At 36.5% G+C, this 24,608-nt stretch overlaps 1 protein-coding gene across 1 annotated transcript in view; it reads left to right on the top strand.

The window, feature by feature from the left end:
* CNTNAP5 (contactin associated protein family member 5) overlaps positions 1 to 24,608 on the top strand; it is a 958,268-nt gene that overhangs the window by 502,776 nt on the left and 430,884 nt on the right. The window contains exon 8 of the mRNA XM_045850657.1: positions 18,115 to 18,379. Within this exon, the coding sequence (XP_045706613.1) occupies positions 18,115 to 18,379 (265 nt within the window). The remainder of the gene's footprint in view (positions 1 to 18,114; positions 18,380 to 24,608) is intronic.

Genomic DNA, 24,608 nt, shown 5'->3' with positions numbered 1-24,608 from the left:
TCTGGGAAACAATATTCCAGTCTAGTTGTTTACAAGAGTTTTTTTCCTATCACCCTAAGTATCTTGTTTCACAAAATAATCTTGGTTCTCTGTGTAATAGTATTGAATATGTGACAGTAAAGAAATGTATGGATAAAAGCAATATGTCTTGGCAGGGTGTCAAACTCATTTTCATAGGGGGGCACATCAGCTTCTCAGTTGCCTTCAAAGGACCGAATGTAATTTTAGGACTGTATAAATGTAACTACCCCTTAACAGTTAAGTGAGAGCTTGGCACTGCTGCCAGGTAGAAACAAGGTTCTGGGCCAGATAAAACAAGGTGGAATCTGGCCTGTGGGTCTTGTGTTTGCCACCTGTGTTCTTGAGGAAGCATGTGCATGATCCTTGAATCCAATAAGATTAAATCTCAGAACTACCACATAATAGCTATAGAATCTGGATACAAGAGTCACTCCTGAGATACTATAGGCATTGAATCACTAATAGTTAATAATAGTGTCATATCTATTGTCCCACTTTGCTCACCATTTCTTATTGTATTCCCTTACAAAGACTTGGTTTTGTGATTGTATCTATCCTGTTCTGTAAATAGCCTTCTATAAGTATACTACAAAGGATTTTAGATCAGTGATTGTTAATGTAAGAGACATGCACCCTATAAGAATATAATGAAAATGGTGACACATTTTATTTTGAATAACAGTCAAGAGCTCCAGGTTAAATTTTAAATTAGGAAAATAATAGATAAAATTAAACCTTTTCTCCATTTTTACAAATCCCTAATTTTTTCATGTAAGTATTCCTTGTTCAATTACTAGGACCCTGAGTAAGTACAGACATGACCTTGGATCACTTTCATGTGCGATAGCTGGGCTGGCTTCCCAGAAACTCTCCATCTGCTTTCAAAAGATTTATAGGACACTGCTATCTGTCAAGGTCCAGGCTATTTGAAAAGGTAAATTTTAATATAAAAAAATATTAACTAGTACAAGATGATTAACTATTAAAATTGGTAAAAGAGGACTGTGAGAAGTTTAGAAATAGCAAGTAGAAAGAACCAGGTTCTTTTCATAGATGTAGGGAGAGTGGATAGTGAAAAACTTAAGAACTAAGAAATCTCTCCCTGCCCACCTCCAAGGCTGAGATTCAGGGAAATTGTGAGCTTATCGGGTAAAACACACAGCTTGCAGAAAACAAAGCTGCTTGCTAGAGAGCATAGGTCTAGCTCTCTACGGAAGCTCACCAAGCTGAGTGTGGGCTGAGTGCACAACTGGAGCTCAGCTGTGCAGGACCATTGAGCTCCCCACTGAAAAGTGGTAATCCAGGAAAGGAACCCACAAGAGAAATATCTTCTGAATGCTATTCTTCAGAAGTGCCCTCCATGGCCCTCTATTGTCAAAACCTAACTTTTGGCCAGGGTACAAAAGAGAAATGTTTATAGTTTCCATCTCCGGTGGCAACAGAAGGGCAAAGAAAAGTGGCTTTGGAGCTGAGACTCAGAAATAGATAACTGGCACAACCTCAATCTCTCTTTTTTTCCTTTGAACATCTAGGTTAAAAATAAGTGTTTGGGACATCTATGAGAAGGAGTTGGGGCAACAAAGTGAGGCAGACACATGTTCATGACTTAATGTTGCCTGAGCACAGCCTTAGACAACAATAGCATATCTAACAAATGTATGAAATACAAAATCTCAAATACAGGTCTGGACTCTTGCGAGGAGTAAAACATCAGTTATTTAACTTTGTCATTACACATTTGCTTACTAAAAATAGTGACACTACAACCACTCTCTCTTATGAATCCATGTAATTTATTACACTAGAAAAAATATCTCATACTCAAAAAGATTAGGGTCCTCTGTAGGTACATTTACATAGGAAGTACCCAAACAATTTACCACTCTATATAAATTGTGCCAAATTTATGTGTGCTGCAATTCTCACAAAGCTTCTCAAATTGTATATAAAGGTTTTCTCATGAAGCTTACTCTTCCCCTTTAAAATTGTTTTAATTATCTGCCATTTCTTTCTCATTTTTTCTAATACCTTAGTTCAGCTCATCATGCCATTTGTACCACCCTTTGGGGTTACTCATTCTTGCCCATGGTGACCTTCCTGATGCTATAAGAAGGTTTAAAACTGCCCTTGCTTCAGCCAAGAAAGTAAGCCTTTAGAAAGGCATTCATATTGGCCCTCATTGCATCAGCACAACCTAATATCTAATCTATTTAAAGATAATAATAATTTTAAAATTCACATTAAAGGATTGACTATGCTTTTAAGAAAGTAATTCTGAGATTGAAACAAGCTTGGAAAGACCCATTTAGCCTCCATTAATTACATTTCATGTATCTTGTAGATATCTTATGTTTGAACAGATTTGAGGGTGATGAAATACCCTAAAACCCACCATTCACTTCAGTGATATGCATCACATGGTGAAAGCCTATAAATACAGTATATTTGTGAAATACACTGCAACAACCACAGCTGAACTCAGATCTTCAGAATGGCTCATTCAGTTCCAGCTTCCATGGTGAATAGAAGCTCAGGAAGCTCCAGAAGATGCCCTTAATTTTCTAGGCATACTTTAAAGTGTGTTTTTATTTCACATGCATGGACATGCATGGACACACTGGAAAAGTAGCAAAAACCCATTCCACATGCTTTTAGTAAACTAGGAAGGAAGCATGTGAATTTATCAGATTTTTATTTAGTGTGATGGCTACCAGAAACAAACAAAACAATCTAAGAATCATTTCTTCATGTTTATACTCATAAATTTAAGTGTTTATAACTAGGGCTTGACAATCTATGTTGTGCCAAATTTCAGTGGCTTAGACACAGACACCACTGTAACTTTGACACCCTCTGCAGGAAGCAATGGTCTCATGTCTCATAAGAGTTGTAAGATGACCAGGGCAAACACTGCTCTGGCAAAATGCAAGAACCCAGCCCTCTCACCAGTATAACTAAATCACCAACCTATGAACCAATAAATATTTTGAAAATAATGTATAATTCCTATTTCTATTAAAATTGATGTTTATACATTATATAAAATTTGGAAAACATAAAAGAGTAGAAAGAAAAAAATTACCTGCATTCTCAATAAAGTTTAAATATTATTAAAATGTATATTTTCTAGTCTTCATTTTTTTTTAAAGATTTTATTTATTTATTTTTAGAGAGGGAAGAGAGGGAGATAGATAGAGAGAGAGAGAAACATCAATGTGTGGTTGCTGGGAGTTACGGCCTGCAACCCAGGCATGTACCCCAGCTGGGAATCGAACCTGCGACACTTTGGTTCGCAGCCCGCGCTCAATCCACTGAGCTATGCCAGCCAGGGCTAGTCTTCATTTTTTAAAGGAAAAGTCTTTAAATAATGTGTGTCCAAATTTCCTCTTCTTATCTGGACACCGGTCAGATTGATGTCTAACCTAATGGTGCCATTTTTCCTTAATCACCTTTTCAATATCTCTATCTCCAAATACAGGCCCCATTTTTTAATACTAGGAGTTAGTGCTTCAACATATGAGTCTCAAGGAAACACAATTCAGTCTATAATAGTCATTATTTTATTATATGGAGACCACTTAATTTGCTTATAACAGTTGTCTATTGCAGAAAAATAAACAATATTCCTCCAGCCATTCTAAGTTTTTTGGATGGGTTAATAACTAAATTAACATGAGTTATATTAACCAGAGAAAAATGCCCAAAATTTATTACAGGTGTACATTCAGGTGTTCCGTAGATTATGAGACCTCAGAACACATTGGGCAGTTGAGTCATTTGTTATTCTGTACTACAGAGAGGGATGCTGGGGTCTGGGATTTCAAAGGAAAAACAGATAATTCCCAGGTAGATAGGAAAGAGCAAACATGCAATTAACAAATTCTTGCTGGATAATCCAGAAATCATGGGACTCAGACAGGAGTCCAAGAGACAGACTCTGCTAGGTTTCTCCCTATCCATCACACTTATTTCATAAATGACAAGGTTAATGTTCTAAGATTTCCTTCCTGAAGCAGATTTTTGTATCTGAATTTCTTTAGGCAGGTAAAGGGGGTAGGTCAAAAGTTCTTTCTGAGTCTATAGTTTCTTAATAACCAGTTTAAAAAATAATATCCAAAAAATTATGTTTTGGGGTGATAAAGCTCTGATCCCCTTCAGCCTTGCCTTTGAAACTTTGAATAAGAAGTTTCTCAACCCATAATCAAAGTTAGTAAATTGATTCATAGTTGACTGACACAATCACTCAATCCTGTGATTGAATAGGTCCATTTAGCTTAACTGTTATGTCTCATTTCAGAAGTGAATGATGCAAATGAACTCCCAAATTAGGCCTATATTGTGTAAGTAAGCAATGAGGTATTTAATAAGAGGTATTTCTATGGAAACAAAATTTAAAAAGGTTAATATTTAGAGCAAATTATAAACCAGATCTTGAGCCTGAGTAGCTGACAGCTGAGACAGTTTATAGATGCCAGGCTCATAGCTTCTTTTGCTGGAATGAGGGCAAGCAGTGACAATCTCATAGATTTTCCTGGTTTGCAGTTTGAGTGATTCTGGCAATGTCATCAAGTGATCAGTCAAACTTTTTGTGTTGTTTATTTACATTAAAAAGACATGAAAATTGTCTAAACATAAGCTTTGCCATTTTCTCTGAAGTTTATATTAAGTCATCTAACTGTAGTTGTCAGGGCTTCAAGGAAAAGGGCCGTTTTAGTTCTCAATAATCCTAAATCAGAGGATGGGAGAAAATTTAAAACAGGGTTCAGGAATTTGTAACCAAATATTTAAGGAAACTAGAATAATACAGAATTCAGTCCAGTTTAAGGCAAAAGAAAAAAAAACCTCAAAGAATAGGACTAGAATTTAATATCCATTAGTGCATGGATTATGAATTTTACTAAAATACAATTTTTCTCACTAAAATCACCCTCATTTTTAAACCATAAATAGCCAAATTAAATTAATTTGCAAGTATGTGTAGTTTCAGTAAATTTGACTTGTTTATTTGAATAAATACAAGAATAACAATCATATAATTTCTTGTAAGTCAGCTTTGCTGAAACTATTCTTTTACTTTTGTTTTTTTAATCTTCACCCCAGGATACATTTTTATTGATTTTAGAGAGAGAGGAAAGGAGAGACAGCGAGAGACAGAGAGAAACTTTGATGTAAGAGAGAAACACTGATTGGTTGTCTCCCATACGTGCCCCACACAGAGATTAGACCTGCAACCTAAGCATGTGAGCTGACTGGGGGTCAAACCCAAAACCTTTTGGTATATGGGATGCCACTCAAACTAACTGAGCCACCTGGCCATGGCTGGAATTTTTCATAAGAAATCTCCAGGTTAAACTTTAAAAGACCTCTTGAGGTGAAGAGGCGAAGACAAATACTTCTGTTTGACTGTGCCTGCAGTACCTTTAGATTTGTGTCAGTTTTTCTCTTGTCAAGTACCCCCCAAATATTCTGAAGTTTCTGCACTTAGCAGAAAGTTACTTTCTTTCTTCACCTGGTTAAGCTGCTGTTGTTTACCCAGGGATTTTTGGCCTTCCCAGACAATCTTTTTCCTTCAGGCTATCTGGTCATACCTGAGTCTATAAATATCTCTTTAAAACATGATATCCCAGCAAGAGCCTTGTTAATATAACCAGTTTCAAACTGTGCCATGTTACAAAGAAAATAGATTCTTATTGAATTTATACAAACGATCAGATGCCATGAAAATAATACTTATTGAGTTTTTAAATTCTGGAGGGATGAAGTAGGGAGAAAAATATATTGAAAAATGTTTCAACTCTGGTTACAAATGTATAATTTACTAAATAGCTCTAGGTCATATGTAGTTTACGAGGAACAAGTTTACTTATATCTGGAAAATAAAGGGTTAAAAACCATTCAGCAACATTTTAAACAAAAAGTCAGGTAAATCAAATTACCTTTAGCAGTTTATTCAGTTTCATGAAAATAATTCTTGTTTATCTTCATCTTTTGTTAGTAATTTCATTAATGTGATATTTTAAAATTTTTCAAATCTTCATCCAATATAAAGGTATAATCTGAAAGTTTATTAGAAATATCTATTCCAGAATAAATCAGAGTCCTTTCAATGGATCTTTCTCAAGATGAAACATAATTGCATAAACACCAAAGCAAAACAAAAATTGTCTATAAATTACAAAAAATTAAAAAAACGTGGTTAAAGACATGAATACAATGCAATTGAAAAATAAATTTGCTCTTCTCTATAATGAAGAACATTTTTACATAACTATAATTGCAATTGAAAACATTTCATCAGGACATATCAGAATTTTAGAAATTTCACATATTTTTGCAACATATATTAATAATATGTACCCATATAATATATCCTAGAAGATTTTCATCATTTATTTTACAGTACTTTTCATGCAACTTAGTGTACCATATACACCTAATTAGTTTGATATTTCTCTTTTATAAGAATAGAAAACAAATCTTGTGATGTTTTCAAGTCAAATAAAGAGTCTTTTTAAAATTTGAAATTTTTCAAGCATGTCAAAAGGTTTGGGCATTTTACTAAAGAGATCACAGATCATTATGAAACAATACTTAATTATCCACTTTACTAAAGTGACAATAAAAGATTTAAAGACAAATATAAAAGGTCACATAATTGTTAGTAAAACTTCAATCCTTAATATTGAGGAGATTCAGTTTGCCTAAGAAATCAAGGACCTGAGTAAGACAACATAAAGCACAGAAAACTATTTTGATAAAACACAGAATCTTTGCTTTGTGTTTTAGGACAGAATATATGCAGAAAACTTCACATATATTAGGAGTAAACCAATCAGTACAGGGAAACTGTCCTTTTAACAGAGAAATAGAAAGTCAAACTAATTTTGCATGACATAGTTTTGATATTTAAATTCACTTGACTAAATTTATTACAATCTTATTCATCTTGATGATACATAAAATTTTCTTTGTCAAGATTTCATTACAGGAACAATTATAAAGGACATCTGGACAATAACAAGGCAGGGGTGGAAATGGAGGAGGGAGGCAGGGAGGGCTGGGATGGTAAGGAGAGGTGGAGGGAAAGGCAGGAAACTGTACTTGAACAACGATAAAAAATGTTAAAAATATTTCATTTCATAAACCTTATATAATATTTAGTATAAATCCCTCAAAAATGCATTTCTATAACTTATACCTTCTTTTACCCAATTTGTACATTAATTGTCTTTCATCTTAATTAGAATTCTTAACCATAGAAAACTTAAATTCTACTAAAAACTTAAAAGTAAGAAATAGCTTTCTTTAAGCTGGCAAATTTATAAATGTGAATTAACCTCTAGAAAAATAGTTTTTTTAACTGACAAACATATTTCATAAGTTTTAGAAATATGGGCTTTCTCAATAAAACATAAGACATATCCATTTGTTCCCACTCAGGTTCCCCCAAATAAAACAAAAAATGGAGACTGGCAGCCCATTAAGGTTTTAGGGATCATGATATTTTTATCCTTCTACTTGACCATTCTCACTCTGTTGTTTTCACCCTAAGGGTACTACAGGCTTCTGGAAATGTAAGTGTCATGTGCAGATGTAAAGCTTCAGAAGAGAAAAAGAAGAGAAGGCAAAAGAAGTACCCCTGCCAGCTGAGATGACTCCATTCAAGGAGCATTCCAGAAAGTTCCACACAATGTTTCTGCCACGCCATACCTCACGGGCCAGACTTAGTTACCTGGTCACAGATATCTGCAGGTGAAGTGGGGAAATGTGGTCACCAAGCAGAGTATAAATTGGAGTTCTTCTACCAAGAAAGGCAAGGAAATTTGACTTTGAGTAGATAACTAGATGTCCCTGCCAAAATCTCTTTAAATATTAAGGTCAGCAAATGGAAGTTCTCATATAAAAAGTGATAGATATAATTTCTATTTTGCTTTTAAAGTAAGAAAGCCCAATTCTAACTTCACCCTTATAACAATGCTCCAGATTGATGCTGTTTGATTTGGTAACCAATAGCCATATGTGGCTATTGAGCATTGAAATGTGGCTAGATCAAATTAAGATGCACTGTAAAAGTGGAAAAAGCTCAGTAATTTTAATATACTTTGCCTGTTTAAATAATACTTGAATGCATTTAGTTAAAAACAATATTCAATTAAAATTAAGTTAATCTCTTTCATTTTACTTTTTAGATTATTTTTATAATTGACATATACCATTATATCAGCTTGTGGTAATCAACAAAATGATTCAGTATTGATATACATAGTGACATGATCATATTAAGTCTAGTTAATATTGGTCTTCATAATTTTGTAATGTGACTACCAAAAAGTTTTAAATTACACATATGGCTTTCATTATATTTATATTATACAGTTTTAATTTAGATTGTCTATCACAAATATATATATATTTTATACAAATAGGCAAATTTTAGTTGTATCCTCCATTTTTAAATTTTTTTATTAAGAAAAAATTAATGTTTATATAGAGATAATAGTATAATCATAATTAGATATGTTTTTCCCATTTCATAAAGTATTATTTATGAAATTGAAATGGTATTTTTATAATATACTTTTATTGAACTATAAATTTGCTTAATTTTCCAGGCCAGTGGTGGTAGTTGACTTTCACACACATTTACTGTTTTTCCAGTCTTTACCCAAGAACTAAGAATCCCACATTATGTTTTCAGATCTATGAACATATTTGTTCCTCACTAAAGTAAATGTGTTCATAACAGCACCATATGAGTGTGTAGAGTGAACAGTTGCTTTGCAAGTGGGATAAGCTAAGTGGTTTCGAACAGAAAGTTCACCCAAAAGGAAAAAGATTAACACACACACATGCACATACTGCCTTTCTTTGGCTTTATACTACCCTAATGATTTGCTACCACCACCTATAATAAACACATAATAAAAGATTGCAGTAGAGGGGACATGTGATTAAGAAATTTTTCAGAAGTGGAAACCATTTGAAAAATGGTAGTCATTGGGTTTCATATCTAGCTGCTTCTATACCTTCTTAGATTAACTATTATTTTTCCCAATTATTTACACTAATTCTTTTGATAGCAATGACTAATCCTGAATATTTTCATGAAATACTGTCATGAAAGTTTTAGAAAACTTTTTACTAAACTTCTTCATTGTAAATAAATTAGAAATAGAGAAAAATTAATTATGTAAATAAAAATGAACATAATTTCACCACCCAGAGAGAGCCAGAATTTTGAAAATTAGTCTCTTTTCTATACCCACCTATTTAAACAGGTTTATTTTATCTTATTTATGTATACAAATTTGTATTGTGTTCTTTTTATTTGGTATTATATTATTAAAAATTTTTATGTTTAGCATAAACTTTGCTATTAGCGATGGGAAATAGTATGCCATATGGATGTACCATAATATACCAGACTATTTATTTAATTTTAGAACCAGCTTTTTATTATTTATAAGTAATGCTGTTTATTATATAAATCATAGTCCAATTTTAAATTATTTTTTGAAAATATACTTTTAATAGTGAAAGTAAAGTATCAGAAATAATTATTAATGTTTTAAGATTCTTGATTTATATTTTCAGATAGTTTTGTACACTATTTGATACAAAAATTGAAGTGTGTTTAGAATAGATTTATAGCTTCATTCTGTGCCTTAAAAATAAGAGCTAATCAGTTCAATTATTGTTCTTGATTTATTCCTTTCCACTCCTAAGAACCTCCCCTGGATTTTGCTTCTAGGTAAAAGGAACTGCCTTTTGTAAAAGCTAAAAACTAGGACAGAAGTGTTTATCTTTGATGCATAGGGAATAAGCACAAAATAGAAACAGAGGCACACACAGGCAGGAGGTGCAGGAACAGGGAGTTAGTAAGCCAGTACAAGGCAAAATCAAGAGTGAGCCTCTAAGGCCAAAGTTAGTATGTGGCTCCCACTGGATCTTGGTTTCCTAGTGCCTGTGCCAGCCAGCACATGGGAGGCCAGAGGAGAGAGCCATGTGAGGAACTCCCCAATAGCTTGTCCTTCTCTGCCATAAGCGGGGTGATCCCTCCAATTAAAAATGTTTCTCTCTTACGTGTCCCTCAGGTGAAAATCCAGTGATAAATATCTCTGTCCTGGAAGGTCTCCTTTGGCATAAAAAAAAGTATGCCTGTGTAGATTAATGCTAAGCATTTAGTCTACCTTAAATTTCAAAAAAGCATCATTTGTCTTCTAACCCTTTATCTCAATCCTGTTCCCAACCCCACTCCTTCCTACTTATCCTCCCATGCACAAATCAAAAAGGTACTTCATGAAATCCTGTAACATGCTGTCCCAGCAATACTGAATTCCCTCTCATGGCACTTAATTATAGTTATGATGACATGGTCCATGTTCCCAATCCTGATGCAATTCAAGCTCCAAGGAGGCAAAAGCTGAGCCTGCCTGTGTCCTGGGCTGTGTTCTTACCAGCAGGACCAAACCTGGCCCCTATGAGCTTCTTACTATATATATATATATAGTAATATATAGTAATATATATATATATATATTATTCAGTGTATATATACACTGAATAAGTTATCTCAAAAATGAAGGAGCCTACCTCCCCACTAGCATAAAAAAAAAGCTTTAATTTGGTCCCCTACTCTCCCTGAGTTTGTGAACTGGGAAGATAGCTTCAGCTCAAAGGACAGCCTTTCCCTTACATTTACTGACCGTATACTAGTCCATCCTGGTAGTTTTCAGACAAATCAAATTAGAAATGGTTGTACTCATTTGGAAAATCAAGAACTGGCTTTGAAATATTTCCCCACAAATTAGACTGAATCAAGATCTTTTCCCCCAGCTTATAAATATTTGATTTGTTTTGCTCATGATTGAAACTCAGCTTTGCACTGCTAACTTTATTTTTCCACTCACCAGGGTGTTGTGATATCTGGATAATGATTAAAAACAAAACAAACACTAGCAATAAAAATGATATAACCCTTGGAAATGTCACATTTAGGAAAATCTAAAACTAGTCAAGGCAAGCAGAACTTCAAGTTGGATCTGCTATATTCCTCTGAGGTCTTAAAATTTGTTTTCTGCTGTCATATCTGACATATCCTCTGCACTCAGAACCTAAGGAAGGGATGTACCAAGACTTGGCTGTACAGCGTTTGAGGAGTCCCAACAGAAGTACACTAGACACCCATCCTCCACCTCCCTCACCCAGCCATGCTATCCCTTACTCTAGCTGATGCCTTAATCCCCAGACTTGATTCAAACTAATTCTACTTTTGGCCAAGGTCTATTCTTAATTTATTCTTAGTGTTGTAACAAAATCAAAAATAATCCAGAGGCTTTGCTAGAAAAGAAGTAACCATTTATCCAAGGGTCCTAGGTTTTGCAAACTGAAAACAAAATTAAGCAATACCCAAGGTATTCCAAAGAAGAAAGAAACAATGAGTAAAAAGTAAAAGTACGTTCTTGAGAAGAATCAGGCCTGCATCCATAGCCTCTGGCTTGGTCTGAGATGTAATCCTCTAGATGAATTGTGGTCTGAATAATGGGAGTCAGACGGTCTGGATAATGCATGTCAGGTGATCAGTATATGTAAACATTTTCTCCCTAGTCCTTCAGTGGGTAGTTAGGGTGACACAGGAGGCTTTATTTATATCTATGTGTTGAATCAGGACTGGAAAGCTCAAAGGCTTAAGTTCCCAGGCTAGTTAAGAGAAGACTAGAATTGTTTTCTCAAGCTTCAATCTATTTGATTTTACTAATTTAGCATCTTGACTATAGTGACTTCATTGTATTTCTTTTTTTTAATATAGTTTTTTTAAAATTATTTATTTATTTTTAGAGAGGGAAGGGAGAGAGATAGAGAGAGAGAAACATCAATGTGCGGTTGCTGGGGGTTATGGCCTGCAACCCAGGCATGTACCCTGGCTGGGAATCGAACCTGGGACACTTTGGTTCCCAGCCCGCACTCAATCCACTGAGCTATGCTAGCCAGGGCCGTATTTCTTAACTATTTCCTAACTATCTATGACCTCTAGTCATTTTACAACAGAGTGATTTACTCTTTCAATGCCCTGTTTTTGTTCTTTTTTATGGGCCTTACCAGGCAGTAAGATTCTTGGGTGCTTGGGTGCTAGAGATTCCAGGTCTCAGACCTGTCAGATAGATTTCTGGTCTATGCTGATGCCAATCCTTACCGCCTTCCACCCACACATCAGAGGCACAGTAAGGGCTGGGCTCTTCCTGAGAGAATACTATGTGTGGGATAACTGCCTCTGGCCTGATGGGTATACAGGGAAACATGGCCAGAGCAGCAAGTGTAGCAAACCATGTATGTGACTGTAGTGAGGCTGTGGCTGGCATAGCCTGGTACCGATGCAGCTGTTGGAGAGCCAGGCCCATGTCTGAGGCTGCAGCATTCCAACCATATCATTCTACTGCATATCCTGGGGACCTTCAATTCTCTTCACATTCCTTTTGTCTATCGCTTCTCTATTTTCAGATTATTATTTAAGCAGAGATGAGGACAACTTCCTGGTGCCTTCCACAAAATAGCTAAGTGGCTTTATTAGTATCACAGGCAATAGGTGCCTTTGGGTAGTGAAACAAATCCAAAGGAATGCACTTACCAAACCAAGATAACTAGAAAAAGATGGTGACTCCCATCACTGCCTAAAATTTGACTGTAGGGAAATTCCCAGAAATGACAAATACCTATGAGCAAGTCATCAGTGAAGGTCCTGTTGGCCATAACCTGTGTTCTGTACAGCCATCACAAGATTGGCAAGTAAGAAGAAATATTAAAAGGGAGTAGATCCCTAACGGAGAGATAAAAAAAGGTTATGTCTGTGTGAGAAATTCAGGCACTGTTAGTTTTTGCTGCTAGGTCTAAAGTTTACCATGTGTATCCATGACCTCAACTGATATGTTTAGTCACAGAACAAAAGTATAGCCATTTGTGAATGCCTTTCTTCTCACTTCCGATAGTCCTCATTTTAGTCTAGTCAATTATGGCAGTATTTTTCTCTGCTATCTATGGCCTAGCTGAAACATCCTGTGGCCAATGACAAGTGATAATGGATTCCATGTACAGGAATGTTTGACAAACATGGAGCCCATTAGCTCACTGTTTAATACATTCCAGTTTGTTCATCTATCATACACTCATTCAGACTATGAAGGTGTTTCCAATTTTGTATCTGTAGGCAGAACAGCATCTTCTTAAGTTGGTCCCTCTATACCCAGATAAGGCCTATGTATGATAGTTTATATGATTCACTCAGTAGTCATATGGCAAAGATTTAATCAATACTGAGTTCTTTCTGTTCAATGCTCCTTGCCCATTAGTCTCCAGGAAACCATGGAAATTATGCTGCAACTGGAAGACATCCTTTTATGTTGAACCCCTCCACCAAACAGGAAAGCTCTGGTTGGGTGGATTTTATTGGATTTCAGTCAGCATTTGACAAACTTCAGATGTGGTGGCAATGTGTCCTGGGTACCTTTGGAAGGAAGGTGCTGCTCAGAACTTGCATTCTCTCTCATTGGCACAGCCATTGGACCAGCATCTAGCTAAGTGGTATACATATAATTTCTCTCATTTTATCATCTCCAAGAAAGTTTTAACGATTGTATTTCCTGATAATCTTCAGCACTGACCCAGCATTCTCATTGTAAAACATTATAGGATCTTTTCCTGAAAGGGGGAGAGGAGGAGGAATAGACCATGGATTGATAATAGGGTTATACTGTTTTTACTAATTTGGTTTCTTCTTTAAAAAATATGAAACAGTATCATCTTTTGCTTACTTACTATTTTTATATCCTTATATATAGAAACTTTTGCTCTACTCCCTGCAGTTAGAAAGAAATTGGGAGGGAAAAGGCCTAGGTTTCCCTCCTTATTCCTTGAAATGTTATAAAACAGTATCTTTTAAAATGTAAATACTTGGTTACAATTCTCATGACAATAATAGAAATGATTCAGAGATGCTTTATCACCGTCCAAAGAAAACAAAGATGATAAGAACATGAGCATTCAGTATCAGATACCCAAAGAATGAAGAAGCCAGTGAAAACCTTGGAACCGTCCAATTCAACAACCAGCAAAAGAGGAAACTAAATCTCTAGAAGTGACTCATCTCAGGTTAATGAAAAAGGGACAGACCTGAGAAAACAGAAAACTAACTAGTCAGGTACATGTTCTCATCTGATCCTGAATCAGCCTTCTATCATTATTTTCCCAACCATAACAGAAGAAAATAAGGATCAGAGAAGATAAGGCTTTCCAGTAAATATTTGTGATAAGAATTCAATTCTGTCTAAACTGAATAATTTCATTTTCTTCTTAGAATTCAAAGCCAGATGCTCTACACCTCATTGTAAATATATTATATATAAGATCTATACTAGTATTAAAGAACAGATCATTATTATAAGGCATATAAGAAATGTGATCAATGTAATGTAACACATATGTGGATATATGAATAAATGGTATGGTAACAAAAAGCAGTAAAAGCCAGTGCACAGGACAGCTATTTTAGGGATGGAGGGAGTCTGGAAAGGCCTTAGACATAGGCCAGGAAGGAGAACCATTCAGCCTTGGAGGGAGGGAGGGGAAGGGAGGGTGAAGAAGTCCCTGAAAAAGTCACTCCTAGTGGAGGGAGTAAGGCGAAATTATCTTAGGGAGCAGGTTGTCATAGTTAACTCTAAAAATTGCTGGGATGAGTGAGCTTAAGGACTTGTGTTTGCTGTCAGTGTGTCTTCACACTCTGGTGGGGGTGGAGCCAAGTCAGGGGAAAATTAGCAGCAAGAGTCATCTCTGCTTTTTCTTATTTGAAGTCCCTTGTGTAGCAGAGAGTGGGAGTCACACCTGACTTTCCCTCTTCTTAGCATCTCCTATCAGTTTTTTAGCAGCAAAATATTCATGACCTTTCTCCCTCTCCCTCTTTGCCATTCTAGACAGAGCTTTCAGTAAGCCCTTCACTGTCCCTATTGACATGAGTGCAATGACCACCTGAAGCTGGCCTTAAGCCATCCTTTGGTCACACAGTACAGTCTCTGCTTCCCACTGAGGGGTGCATCTGAGTGCTTGTCATGGTCTCTAGATCAGTTCCTTCTTTACCTCTCTTAAATCCCTTTTGTTGTAGCATAGGATCAACTTCTGGTACCTCAACATGATCTAAAGGAGCACACGATTATATGCCTTTCTGTCCTTTTCGCTTCATCTTGCCTGCTGTTATGCTGGTTTCTAAACTGTGGTCAGCAGACTTTCTGCCAGACCCTTAAATACACCCCACGCCTTTATGTCTCAGGCCTTGGCAATTCTTTCCTTCTGCTCAGATAATACAACACTTCTCCTCATTCTTCAGTTAGCTACTCTTGCTCTTCTGTAAATCTCTATTCCAATGTTGCCTCCTTAAGGCAGCCTTTTGTGACTCCAGATTGGGACAAGCTTCTTTTGTACATGATTGTGTGTTCTGTCTCAGCACAGCAGTTGTTGAAATAGGGGTTTTGTGCTGTCCTCTCAAGGGAGGGTCTCCTTGAGAAAGATGAATCAATGAAAGAGTTTACTTCCTCCACTGACACAAACATGATGTTTGTGTTTCAGGGGCCTGGTTGTCCTTAGGAAGTCGTCAAATTTTATGAGTCACATATGGAACAATATTAGCCCTTGTTGGTTTTGATACAAGACAGATGTTCCTGATTTTCTTTTGACTTCACTGCAAGGGTATTTGTGATTTTGCGTGTTTCAGAAGATAGCCCATATCAATTAAACTGCCATCAGTAGGGATATTTTCATTCTTGAACAGAAATTCACCAGAAATCAAACAAAAGCAAATTAAAACAATAGTGAATATCATGAGCAAGTTGGGAAATATTTTTAAAGAATTTTATTTATTGATTTTTAGAGAGAGGTGAAGGGAAGGTAGAAGTGAGGGAAAGAAACATCAATGTGTCATTGCCTCTCATGCTCCTCCACCTTTTGACCTGGCCCACAACCCAGACATGTGCCCTGACTGGGAATTGAACCAGAAGCCCTTTGGTTCGCGGTCCTGTGCTCAATCCACTGAGCTGCACTAGCCAGGCAAGTTGGTAGATTTTTTTTAAAATGGTGGTACCCAGTACAGAGGAGGAAGGTATCAGAGGTGGTGGCTATAACCAATGTCTGCCAAACTGAGGTTTATCTCCCATTGTCACTGCTGAGGAGGCATCAGGCTTTTATTAAATTACCCACCTTCTCTAAGCACAGTCTGTACACTCTTTAAACAGGTGCAGTGTTATTGTGAGGAACACATGGGATCTGTATCAAGTTTTTGGATCCCTGCAGTCTCAGTGGGCAGCATAAACTCTGTTTTTCTTTTGTTGTTGTTGTTGTTGTTTTCTTTTGTTCTTTTGATGGATAGCAGGAGCTTTACACTTTGACACATTAATTACCTACTGGGGATCTAACCTACAGAGAAGAAAACATCTAAGCAACTAAAGCAAATGATTAAAGCAAGAGTATGTTCATAGCAGCCTGCTTGATGAGTGAATCATTAGAAATATACTACTGGTAGGAGTTTGTTCAGAGATGACTGCATGTTTTCAGAAATACAAGACAATCATACCTAAACATGGTTGGGACCAGGGGGATTTTTTCCAGACTATGAGGTATTTGCAGCTTAACAATTAACCTGCTCTGAGCTATACTGGCTTTCTACCCCACTACCTGGCCACTTTAGTGGGAAGTTGAATTCAGGCAGCTAGTCAAGCCAGGTACTATCCTTTCAAAAATACCTGACTTTTTTTGCATAAGTGGCATTGACTAAGTGTTAAGCGTCATGAAAAGGCAGCCATTCATGTCTTGGGAGGAAAGATTTACATGGAACTTGATATGTCTATGACAATCCATATGAGAATATTGTGTTACACCCACCTGAATAAGTTTGCTGCAGTGTTGTACATTAGTTTAGTGTCTAATACTGATGAATTATAGAGATAGAAAACAGCATGTGGTTGGTTATGGGGTTTGAGATAAAAATTGCAAGTGGTTTTCATAATGTAACATCTATTCATGATTTATAAGGCATCCCCTGCTTTCTCCCCATTCATCAAGTAGAAATGACTCCAGCACATGGCTTAGTTGGGCACATACACATAGTTCTTTCCCCATAACTTCCTGCTGCAGAAGCTTACTCTAGTCACCCTCAACTAAACTTGGACCAAATTTTCCTTACTTGTGCCAAGGATAATCTTCTTCCTTTTCCTTCTGGTTCTAGTCTATGTATGTACAACTAATATCCCCAACCTCAAGTCCTTCCATCCACCCTCTGCTCCCCATGCTTTTGAAAACGGTCTAAATGAATTAAAACTCTTGCCCAAATCTCTTCAATGCTTCTAAGTTTGACTGATAACATTAACAAGCATAAAAGGGCTTTTAAATTCGGCCTCATGGTCCCTGGCCCTCCCTGCTCCACTTAATGTTCAGCAATGTCACATTCCCTGTAATCTCCAGGAATGCCAGTTTGCTAATTTCTCCAAACTTTTTGCATCCACATGTGCAGTTTGCTGAAAAGATTGGCTGGGCACACTTCTATCTCTCCTTCCCCACTTGGTTGCAGGAAAACCTCCCCTTCCTTGTGAAACCTTTGCTTGTGTAATTATGTCTTCTACTATCTCCCTTGGGAGCTGGCATCTGTGTCTCTTTTTAGCACATTCCACATTGTGAGGAAGTATTTTCATGTGTATCTCTTGAGAAGTTATCCCAGTGCTTGGCACACAGTTGGTTTGAAATGCATATTTATTCAATAAATTGATGTGATTATTTTCATATCTGGTTCTTTAAAAAACAATGATGCTTTGCATCCCCCATTCCTCCCAGGCCTTTGATGGCTGTCTTTGCAGGTAGCACTGTGATCCTTGACACAGGAATGGAACATAATCTTGTTGGTGTATATAAACAAAGCTGACACATTTTTTTCCTTTAAAATATTGCAGCTGAATGTGGAATGATCCTGAAATTAAGGTCAGCTCTGGGTGGTTGTTTTATATCAGCTGTCAGATTGCAGAATAAAAAATGGCTTTTATATGTTTGATTTTTATTGTTTTCCAGGGCAATGTCACTTTTTCCTGCTCCGAACCACAAATTGTTCCCATCACATTTGTCAACTCTAGCAGCAGTTATCTGCTGCTGCCCGGAACCCCCCAAATTGATGGGCTCTCAGTGGGTTTCCAGTTTCGAACATGGAACAAGGATGGTCTGCTTCTGTCCACAGAGCTGTCTGAGGGCTCGGGGTCCCTGCTGCTGAGCCTGGAGGGTGGAACCCTGAGACTCCAGATTCAGAAAGCAACAGAACGGGCAACTGAAATCCTCACAGGTACCATCTGCTCACAACCACTTGGTTGACTTCTAATTCAGCCAAGTCAACAAATGTTAGAGATTCTGACCAAAACATACAGAATCTGGTTCCCAGGGAAGAGGATGATCTGGTGTTAACAAATTGACTCTTAGCCTGAATAGGCAACAGATTTAGCTATGTGAGCTTTGGCAAGTTCCTTAATTTCCTTGTCCCTCAGCACTCTCATCTGGGAAGTGGAAACAAGGAATCCTATCTAATACTATTGAGCATAGTATATACTAGTCACGGAGTGCTTTGGTAGGTCTCTGCAGACATGGTATATGTTGTATGGAATTCACCATGCTCATTCAGGAAAAGCATTATTTTCCATTTTATAGATGAGGAAGTGAATCACAGAGACTAAATAACTTCTAAAATCACATGACAATCAGTGATGACACCATAATTTCATCCTGACTTTTTCTGACTTTACAGTGTGTAGCTTCCCTACATGCCACAGTACTGTCAGACCGTTTGCAGCCACCTAATTCTATTTTAAATAAAACTAGTGAGTTTTAAAAAAATATTTTAACTTATTATATAAATACTACTACATATGGCATATGGCCATGACAACATTTTTAAAATGATTCTCAAATAGTTAAAATTTGGAAAGTACTTACTTTTATAATATACAGTATTTATTCTAATGTATAGCACTATGGAACAAATCTATGAACAAATCATACTCTGGCTCTACAGTTTCTTCAACACAAAACAGTGAAACTTTCCCCCTCCTTCTCTCCTTCTCTACTTGTTATCTCACTAATTAATGACTTCACTATTTCCAGAAGCACTGTGTTGATATAGCTGACAGGTACTCATTGAGGTCAGACCACACGTCAGGCATTAGATTAGGGCTAGGACATTCTATTGGGTCAAGAAATCTTTGATCATCCTCCGTGGATATACCATATGAATCAAATTGCCTCCTCTGTATACCCTGGGCCAATATTTATTCTGTATTACATGACATTGCATTTTTATTTATTTTAAATGTCTTTCTTCCTGCACTGGACTGCAAGTTTTTTTATCCAAATAAATTAGAAAAATGTAAGTTAAATAGAAAAAAACTTGATTGTATAGTCAAGATTAGGTCAAACTATGGAAGAACCTCAAATGCCAATAAGTGAACAAAAAGGCCCCTTAAACTTCTGCCAATAGCAGAAATGCCTGGGTCTGGGAATCAGGTTCAAAAGGCACCTCTTTTCATTACTATTCTTTGGTCCTGGATAAACTTCTTAACTTTGTCTCATATAAATTAGGATGTTTTAGTGACCTATAGCTGCAAAATAAATTATAGCACATTTTAGTGGTAGTAAACTTTTATTATGTCTCAGCGTCTGAGTCAGTATCTAGATGCAATTTGATTCTGGCAGGAATCAAGTTGTTGTCCAGGGCTGCAGTCATCTCAGTATTCAAATGGGGGTGGATCTGCTCCTAAGCTCACTTGTAGGCAGGTAGCAGGCCTCAGAAGACCCACTTGCAAGCTTAGCCCCATGGCCTCTGCATGAAATGAAGGCACTCTTACCCTGGAGTGAGTAAGACTCAGGAAGTGAGCAAGGCCACCTGAGACAAAGCCATAGTCTTCATGTAACCTAGTCCTGGAAGTGACCTCTTGCTGTATTCTGTTCATTAGAAACAATTCAGTAAGTTTAGGCTTTGCCTTAGCTGAGAGAATCATGCAAGGGTGTGGACAGAAGAAGCTGTGGGTCTGTGGGGGCCTGCTTAGAGTCTACCTAAATATAAGATATAAAAATTCCTTACAAAACTCTGATGGAATAAAATAAGATAGTGTATCTAGACTCTTAAACTCAGTGTTGAGAAGCTATTTAGAATTTTTTTTTCTTTTTATAATAACTCAAGACCTATAGCTCCATAGAGTCATAAAAGCTAAGTGAATGTGTGCAGTCATAGGACTTTTATAAAATTATAAGATTTCCAGTAATGGAGGTGAGTTAATAACTTAGGAATATAATATTTTTCATGTGCAGAGCTATAAAAGTTACACCTCAGTCCTCCTTTTTTGAAGAAAATTGTAAGTTGGCACTGGGTTATTGCTTTTTAATTGGCAAGATGTTTGAGGACAGAGAATTGTTAGCCTCAGGTCACAAATGCAGTTTTAATACAGTGCCAGCCCAGGTGGCACTTGACTCTAAAGCATCCAGGTGCTGCCTGTATTATTAAGCACATGTCAGCCCATTAAAACATATTTATGAGTGAGAGAATGGTTGGGAAAACTGTCAGGTTACCCAGCTGCAGAAGGGGAAAAAATCACCAGTTATTTTAGAACCATCTCTTAAAAAACAAGTAAAAGGAGGTTTTAAAATATGCCGACTGAGTTCCTGAAGTTTTTCTCAGAAATCTCTTGCTTGATTCTTTTCTCAATTTTGGAAAATTTGAACTTCTTTAATTTTTCTTTCATATGGATCAAGGTTTTGTGTCTGCTGGCAATTTTCTATATAAGGGAGAGACATAAGAGAAAGCAAACAAACAAAAAAAATCAAACAAAGACAGCTTTCTTCTCCCTTACGTTTTTTAAAGAAATTGTTTCCAAGGTACTTGAGATAATATTGCCTTTATAAGAGATGAAAATTTCCCATACATAAAAAAACTAGAAAGTAGTGACTATTGTCCCAATAATGATACATCATAGAAAACAGAAGATAGCACAGAGAATCCAGATATTTCAAGAATTGTTTCAGAATACCTTAGGTGTTCCTAACCCTGTGGGTCAAAAAGAGAAGGATCCTGTGGAAAGGGCAGGGCACTGATGCCTGGGGCATCCACTCCTGCTTCCCAAGCTCTGTGTGGTTGGCATTTTTTTTTGGGGGGGGGGTGTTATTTTGGGCTTTGTGCATTGAAGATTATGGAGAGGAGTGAAAACTTAATGCATTCTCCAAACAGAAGGGAACTGAATGTGCTCACTCTCTGGGATAAAGTTTCAAAACAATGAAGGACACCAGGGCATCCCTACCTTGCATTTTTTAAATTTTATATTTTTGTCATGTTCTTTCTTGATTGCCTTATACATAGGGGCATGAGGAGAAGCTGAGAACACCATATCACTGAAGGAATTGTGCAAGTAGAATCGACAATGACATGGGTCTCAGGAGGGCCAGACCTTAAGCTAGGACCAGCCGTGTAATGAAAAAAATACACTCATAGCACATATGAAGGAGTTATTATTTTGCTAGAATGCATAGGAGCAAACAGAATCAGAATTAAGTTAAGATGGCCATGATGGGGTTCATCCTCAGGCCTTTCCTTTGGATTCCCAAGATCATGTACTTTACACTATATCTTGCTGTCACTCATATTCATGCTTTTATATTGTCAGTGGCTTAAATAATGCAAATTTAAAGGAATCCTGCATTAGCTGAAATATTTATAGATAAATGTACAATAGGCTATTAATGAAAATAAGATATATAGGATTGAACATTGAGTTTTCCCCAAACAGTTTACTTAGTGGTCTTATTTTTGACAGATTCTTGAGTCAAGTAAGATTGACAGAGATGATGAACTCATTTTCTTTACAGACTTGTAATCTAATTTAGCTAAGGTAAAATATTATAAAGTAAATCGTGCATATCTATAATCAATACAGGCTTATGCTCACACGAACATTCTCACACACCAACATTTATTCAGTATATGTGATGTGCTTGTAAAGACTTTTTGATTCCTTTGTAAGAAAGAGTATTACCTCACACTAAATGACATGAAATATTACTAAGAGTCTATCTGTTCCCAAAGATTTTGGCCTGTATTACACAGCGTTTCCCATTCTGGTTACCCCTGTGCTCTAACCCTATATGGAAGCCTGGGGGCTGCACAGGAGCAGGAATAATACTTTCAAGGAGTCCTGGTGCAAGGTGAGCTTTAGGCAAATCTTCAATTAATGAACAAATATCTGGATTCCCTACTTTATGCATTTCAAATCTCAGTTCTTTAGCACTCTTCCTGAAGTACCATGTGTCATAGAGACTCTGTCTCTCAAGTCCACATCTGTTCAGTGAACAGTAAACACTATGTTCTATTTTTTAATAAAAGAAATGGCTTCTGTTTTAAAGACTCTTAAAAAGATGCTTAGAATGAAGTCTGTGGTTGTTCAAATCAACCTGGATTACAACAACAACAACAACAACAACAAAAAGGTAGAGGAGACTGTATGGATTCTTTCTTTGGAAATCAAAGCAGGGTTTTTTTTTTAAATTTTGGTAAAACATTAAGTAAGCTAAAGGAAAAGCTGGAACTACTATAATAACTTTTGAAGTGATCTGTATTTATTGTTAGTTCTATTTTTCTGATGGGAAAAATGCTAGGGAATGAGAACAGTATGAAAGAGGTATGGGGTACAGTTAGTAAAATTGAGGTCTGCTTTTCCTACTGTAATGCTTCTCAAAATGTCAAGTCCCAACTGTCAAGCAAGTCTGGGCAAAAAGCTTGAATTCAGGCCTTAGGGGTCAGAGCTGCAGACTAGCTCTGCTCTGCATGATGGAGAATGTAAGTTTTGTTCTATTAGACCTCAGTGAAAAAGGGGAGAGTTTGTCTAGAATTTCTGCAGTTTCTTTTAGACATTTATATGAGTTCTTAAAGAAAAATTGTCAACCCTTTTGTCAACCCTTTTCCTTATCTTCAAGGAAATCATTAACCCAAGACTCTTCTTTTGAAAATGGAATAAGAGGCCTTAATTAGGGGTATTCAGGATCAAACTCCCTGCCAGAGGTCTTGCTTTTCAACTCCCATAGTTGTGACCCATATAGAGTTAGGTGCCAAAGATTCAAATTTGACTTTTTTTTGTAACTTTCTTTACATTATTATAGAATTCTAGAAATAATTCTCTCTCTCTCTCTCTCTCTCTCTGTCTCTCTCTCTCTCTCTCTCTTTCCTCTCTCTCCTTTCTCCATGTGTGTGTTGGTTAGGGGGTATTATCAGAAAATGTAAGTCATTCAAACTACATAAATAGATTTACTAGAGCTATTTCATTAGGAGAGAAAATAAGACAGAGATATAATAAGGATCTTTAAATACAGGACAAACTTTCTCACAGAAGAGGGCTTTTATGTGTTTATATCACTGCAGGAAGTAGAAAAAGCACAATAAGGTCACATGGCAGAGAAATCACTTTTGGTTTTTCATTAGAGAGTGTATTCTATTCAGAGCTTTCCAGCCTCGCAACATGAGGCTTTGATATCACTAGAGTTATTAATCCCTGAGTGAAATTTTCAGGATTAAGGAATAAATCTCATTACAAGTTAATGGAATGCAGAAGATGGAGAAGAGGTTTCTGGGCAGAGGCTTCTTACCTGACCTCTGGGCACCCATAATGATTATTAGAAGATCACAGCTAATCACAGGGCACAGGACAGAATTCCTGGGCAAGAGGAGACAGCTAGCAAAGATTCAGGAATAACCAAATGCCATAGGAAAGTTTCGCTCTTCAATAAGAGGCCATCTCAACTCAGCCCATTTAATTTCTAGTAGGCACAAGCAATAGTGTTTATCATATTCCCTCAAATACATTATAATTTTTCATTATTGTTCTATTCTTTGAATAGTAAGATTTAGAGAGAAAGCTTTCTAAAAATAATAATTAAACAATCCATTCTAATCAGTCATTACTTGTTCTTTCTCTAGCTGAAGAAATGATAAAATTCTAACCACATAACCTTAATCAACAGGCATAAAGTATATTTATGTGATGATTTAACATTGTGTTTAAATTTAAAAAGTCATCCTAGAGCTGTGGTCAACACTATCCCACTTATCTTTTAGACTTTATATCAACTGACATACTCTCCAGAAACCTTCCTATAGCAAGCAGGTCAGAAGCCCTGTTATCCAGCCTTCTATATCTTTTCCTTTGTAGCATTGAACCTGAGTGTGTATCTATATGTATGTATTAGTTTGCTAGGACTGCCATAACAAAATACTACAAATTAGGTGACTTAGAAATTTATTTTCTCACATTTTTTGAGCCTAAAACTCAAAGTGTCAGTAGGGTTGATTTCTTTTGAGGGCCTCTCTCTTAACTTGTATATGACTGTCTTCTTGTGCCTTCACATGGTCTTTCCATCTGTTTCCTAATGTTCTCTTCTTATAAGGACATCAAGCATATTGGATATGGGTTCACTCATATGACCTCATTTTACCTTAATTACTTCTTAAAGGTCCTACCTCCAAATAAGGTACATTCTCTAAC

This window comes from Phyllostomus hastatus, unplaced genomic scaffold (genome assembly GCF_019186645.2).
Source record: "Phyllostomus hastatus isolate PE091 unplaced genomic scaffold, TTU_PhHast_1.1 phas_contig_84, whole genome shotgun sequence".
In the NCBI taxonomy this organism is placed as follows: Eukaryota; Metazoa; Chordata; class Mammalia; order Chiroptera; family Phyllostomidae; genus Phyllostomus; species Phyllostomus hastatus.
This window is presented reverse-complemented; position numbering and strand designations above follow the sequence as displayed.